Consider the following 5,683-nt stretch of genomic DNA (forward strand, 5'->3'; position numbering starts at 1 on the left):
CTACAGGCATTCTAGAATGTACTTCTGAGTCTACAGCAACACAAAACAGAGACTAGGAGGCAAGGACAGGAAACATACAAGTTGGAATTATAAGAGAGTGCAAGAGTTAAGAGGTTACCTATTTTTTTAATCCCAAAGATGCTGATAATCCCCTATTTTTCTCCTTAATCTTTTCTTTGACTATCTTCTAAACATTTTTTTTAACTTTCTTTTTTTTAATTTATTTATTAGAGATACAGAGAGAGAGACAGAGAGAAGCAGGCTCCAGGCTGGGAGCCTGACGTGGGTGGGACTTGATCCCAACGTGGTGGGACTCCATCCGGAGTCTCCAGGATCACACCCTGGGCTGAAGGCAGCGCTAAACCGCTAAGCCACCAGGGCTGCCCTCTTCTAAACATGTTATCCCTTCGTTTCTGTTTGGTGTCCTATAGATCAGGAAAGACTGATGTGTGTGTTTTTACAACAGTAATAAAACAAGTGGCTTAATTGCCCAAGAAAATCCAGCTTATCTCCACTCCTTTTGTGGATAAGTGTCTGCAGGAAAGGAGGATGGAGAGTGGCCTTCATCTCCCTAGTGCCCCAGGCTCTCAGACTGGAAGGAAGAGCCTGGCTTTCATGTTCGTTTCTGCTGACTCACAGCTCCTTATTGTCAACTTTCTGTTACTACTTTAATAAGAACAAGAAAAACTTTAGAGATGCATGGGTGGCTCAGCGGTTAAGCATCTGCCTTCAGCTCAGGGCATGATCCTGAAGTCCCAGGATTGAATCCCCACGTTGGGCTCCCTGCATGGAGCCTGCTTGTGTCTCTGCCTCTCTCTGTGTTGCTCATGAATAAATAAATAAAATTAAAAAGAAAGCAAGAATTTCTAAATCATGTAAAATTCTTAACTATTGGTAGTTACCTTGGAAGAGCTAAGAACAAACACATAGGTTGCTTGTTCTGGCGGCTTTCTTTTTTTTCTTTTTTTTTTTTTTTTTTTTGGTCAGGGGAGGTGAATATTTTCCTAACTATAATAAAATTTCTATGGAGCATTTAAGAAGTCAAATTCTACCGTGAGAGACCAGAAAGCTCTCTTTGTTTATATGCTTTTATAACTATATTGCAGATTAGGTAGATGCTCTGCATTCACTTAGATGCAAGAAAATCTGAGCTGTATTTTTGTCCTGAAACTGATTATGTGCTGCTTTTTTTAAGCTTTTTGCCCAATAACTGGATATTACAAAATCTCATAGAATTTTGAATTTTTGTCTTGTTTTGTTCCGAGTTTCTGTCTTTGTCTTTCTCTATGGATTGCTGTTTCCAATATAATCCTTTTTCTTTAGAATCTGACAAGAAAAGGTATAAACAACATAACACATATATAGTGATTTGGTTAAAAATAAATATTATTCATACAGAATTCAGTTGTAAACAATTTAGTAAAAAAATAAATAAATAAATTTAATTGGTAAGGATTTTTTTAGCCCTCGGTTTCCAGAATTAAGATTTTAGAACCTAGCTACAAAAATTTCTTAAATTCTTCAACTTGGGAAAATTATGAAAAGTTAATTGGCAGGGGCTGATTGCATACAGCCTCCAAAGGAACTACACTGAAAAGGAGTTTTACAAAACAACAGGTATGTAAATGCACACTTCCCTAACTACAAGAAAGGATCTTCTTTTTAATATAAGGTTTGCCAATAAAATAAGCAATGTATTTCCTTGTGCACCAGAATAGTGCCTAGTTTTTCCCCAGTATGTAAATAAGGCAGGCTTTTCACGGGATTTACAGAACAGATCCCAATGATCTAGATCTTCAAATCCACATGACTAATTGGCACCCATGCTATTTACTTTGACCCTAGACTGGGGCATGTAATTTTTTTTAAACTGTTAGCTATACCCAAATTTGCCCTTTAGTTTTCTCAATGCACATAACAAATTTCCTTATTACATATTTGGTCAGTCCTTATCACGTACAGTGTTTCATCGTGTGACTGTTTCCCATTTCTGTTCATTTGTTTTTCTATCATCATAAATCCCCAGGTTGACTATAAGCCTGTGCTTTTCTGTGAAGTTCCATGAATGAGTATTTTTTAATTATCTCCTAGGACAACAGCCTGTCAAGCTAACCTTGTACCTCACCCTCTTTTAAATGAAACCCATACCAGGCCAAGTACTAATAGCATCAAAGATATTTCAAAAATCTGTAGAAAGAGAGCCGTGGTAATATTTATTAGATTTACAAAAATGACACTGGTTTTCACAGTCCAAACAAAAAATGATTATATGAATTTCAAATGACTATTTCAACATGACTATTTCACACTTCTTCCCAATAGTTTTTAACAAATCACACTAATCTGCAGTTTTAGAAATAACAATTTTATATCAGCATCTTTCCCCTCCTCCTCTGCCATATAAGCATTCACTTTTATGCCTCAACCAATATGGCATTTTCTCCAGCCCACAAATGGCATTAGAAACAGTAAACTCTTTTTAAAAATACATTACTATTTCTCAGAAGAAATATATATAAACTCATATACACACTTATATTAACAGCACAAGAAATGAATACAGTAGTAAATGTAGGAAATAGTGTGGTCTTCAAATGTAGGATGGTAGCTTTTAGATTCCAACATTATTTAATCAATCTATTGTCTAGGTTTGGGATAGAAAAGCAGTATAATTTTAGATTCCAATTCATTAGCAACTTTATGCCTTTTTAGAGTCAGAATAGTGACTTTGGGTGTCAGTATCCTAATGAGAAAGCATATAACAATAAAAACAATAATAGTAATAGTATAATGAGATAATAGCCAACATAAACTTAGTACATAGAATGTTCCAAGAATAGTTTTAAGCAATTTAGTTTCATTATTCTTTAGAAAAAGCTTTTAGTAGGTACTGTGATTATATTCATTTTATGAATGAGAAAACAAGCACAGGATAGGTAGCAAGAAGGAGCAAAGTATATCTTATTTATAAGGCCAATATATAATGTAAAATAGGGTGTCTTGTTAACAAACTGCTTTTTTTTTTCTTCCATAAAGTATCTAAAGCATAGCCAGCAATGAGAGGCATCTTTTACTATTGCTAAAAGCTAAGTTTTGAATCATTTTCCCCAATTAAAAGAAAATAGTGCTTGGTTTTCATTGCTCCCATTCATGTCAGCCACAGGGCCCTTGTCAGTTACTGTGAAGTGTGTAAAGAAAGCTTGATTTTGAAATTATTGATCACTTCTTAAACATATTGCTCTCTTCCCAAAACATGGCCAAGAGTGATAATCTCTTTCCAATACCACATTCCCTTTTATCAAACTCTCATATTACGTAGTGAATCAAGACTATTGTTATGACTAATTTATTAATAAAATATTATATTTCTCAAAAAAATCTCTTGGCTTTACCTTATTATTTTATCCACTCAGAAAGACAAATTCCATTCAAATATGTGGATGACCATCTTACTTTTATTACTAGAATGTATAAAATGAGCTATGAAACAGAAACCACAAATTGAGGATCTGCAACCCTGATCAGAAATTCAAATTTTTTTCTCTCCAGAGTACTAGTATTAACAGGGACAATGTCAGCTTTCAAGATTTCAAAAGAGTGAATATGTACTCTAGGTATTAACACAATATATGGAATCAGAATATATGGAATTTTTCTGGGGTTGGGGTTGGAGGAAATCAGGTGGAAAAAGATAGGGAGATGTCTATGGTTTGAAGTAGAGAACAAATAGAATTTTATCTGTAGATGTATAATTGGCATTATTTTCTCCATTACGTAGGATGGAGGACAAGCCCAATCTTGAATTTCTATCAATTACACCTCTAAAAATGAATTCTGTTTAATTAAAATAATATTTTCTGCATTACTAGATATTTATAAACATGACACTAATTCCAGCAATTGAACAAGAATGCATTCACATTGCTACCTTTTAGAGCAGTTTACTAAGGTTTGTTTTAACATGTTTATAACCAGTTGCAAATCTAGGTGTTGCATCATTGCTAAGCCTTGATGAAATGTTTATGGACATGTTTTATTATTTGCTAATCTGTGCTGTGAACCCATCAGTCTGTTTGCAGTGGGGAGGAAGTGGGTAGAGGGGTGGGCGGGTGGAAGTCATTTTGTTTAATGTGTTTGAACTAAGAGAAAGTTTGAACTAAGATGTACTTAAAGGGTTTTGTTTTGACCTGTGCACAAAACTCAGCTGCAATAAATAAATGCTACTCATAAGCAGGTTTTCAGTGATCATACTCTGTTTTTTTTTTCCCTTTGTTTTATATTCTTTTTCTCAGGGGAAATCTCTCACCTCAAAGAGGTTAACAAGCCTCGTTCAGTCTTACTAAAAGGATCATCCTGTAGCATGGAAGCAGACTGGAGTCATTGCATATACTTTGTAGCTCTTTGTTGTTACCTGGAGCAGAGGACATTAGACCAAGATGTTGCATGAGCAAAGGACCTGAATTGTTCTCTTTGTGTACATTAAGGCATTGCCATTCCAAGTGACTCTACCATCTCAATGCCTCCATTTCAAAATGTTGTCTGCTTACTTTCTCCTTGTATTAAGCTGGATCTGTGTCTTTTCCTTTTTGATGAGTTCAAGTGAAGTACACCTTTTTTTTTCTTTCTCTTGCTCTTAAAACTTCTGCTAGACACACAGTTCACTGAAAATTCACTGTCAAAAACTGGAAGAATTGTAAAAGAAAAAAACATATATCAATAAGTATACATATGGCTTCACATTTATTAAACAATAAATTAGCACAGAAAGTTTCATTTTCACCAATGTGTTCATAGTCAGAAACAAGCTCATGTGTTCGTCTGTTGTCTGTACATTCTCGGTTGATGTTTCTTGCATTTATTTTTATACCATATTTAAATAAGAAACACCTTTTACTCCAAATGTATTAAAGTTGATCCCTTCTCTGTAAATTTGTGTATGTTTATATTGTTGTTTTATCTTTCATTAAAAGATGCAGAATCTCGTTGTTTTTGTAACTTTTGACTTCTACATGCTGACAAGATAATGCTGAGAAAGCATCCACAAATGTAGATTTGCAATTTAAACTATCACCCCGCACATTTATTTCAGGGCTTCAAGGCAAGCTTAGATGGCACAGTGGTTAGGAGCTGACTGAAAGTATTTCATCTGGGGACTAGCCCAGAACCAGGTAAATGCTTTTTCTCCCATCCAGGAACAACACAAATGGGCCTTCCACATTTTTAGACCTATTTCCCAGACCTTTCCGACACATTATGAATATGCGTCACTGTTTTGCTAATGAATAGTTCTATGAGAATTAGGTTTGAGTGTGACTTCCCAACTCAGGAACTGGTATTTCTCCTTAAAGTGTAATTCTCAAAATACCTTAAGTCGCTTTTACCTCTATGGTGGTTACTAACTCTTTTGAGAACACAGTGGTAATTACTAATCTTTAGTGAATGCCTGTCACAGTACTATGGGTTTTACATGCCCATAAAATCCTCACATTTAATCCTCACTTCAGCCCTATAAGATTTCTGCAATTTTGAGAATATTAAAGCAGAGAGAAGTTAAGTAACCTGTTCAAAGTCACACAGCCATGTAGTGAGTTGATATACTAATAAATCCATATACACTCTCACATAGGACGCATTTACACTGAATTTCAGGGCACTGACAGAATACCCTCTGAAACTCCTCTAT

The 5,683-nt window shown here is 35.0% G+C and overlaps 1 protein-coding gene across 6 annotated transcripts in view; it reads left to right on the top strand.

The window, feature by feature from the left end:
- RGS7 (regulator of G protein signaling 7) overlaps positions 1-4,982 on the top strand; it is a 581,352-nt gene extending 576,370 nt beyond the window's left edge. For all 6 annotated transcript variants that reach the window (XM_077901487.1, XM_077901490.1, XM_077901486.1 and 3 more), the window contains one exon: positions 4,293-4,982. Coding sequence is in view for 1 of the 6 variants with exons in the window: in XM_077901489.1 (XP_077757615.1) it covers positions 4,293-4,343 (51 nt within the window). In the remaining 5 variants the exon portion in view is untranslated. The remainder of the gene's footprint in view (positions 1-4,292) is intronic.
- Positions 4,983-5,683: the final 701 nt, after the last annotated feature.

Source organism: Canis aureus, chromosome 6, assembly GCF_053574225.1.
Source record: "Canis aureus isolate CA01 chromosome 6, VMU_Caureus_v.1.0, whole genome shotgun sequence".
Classification (NCBI taxonomy): Eukaryota; Metazoa; Chordata; class Mammalia; order Carnivora; family Canidae; genus Canis; species Canis aureus.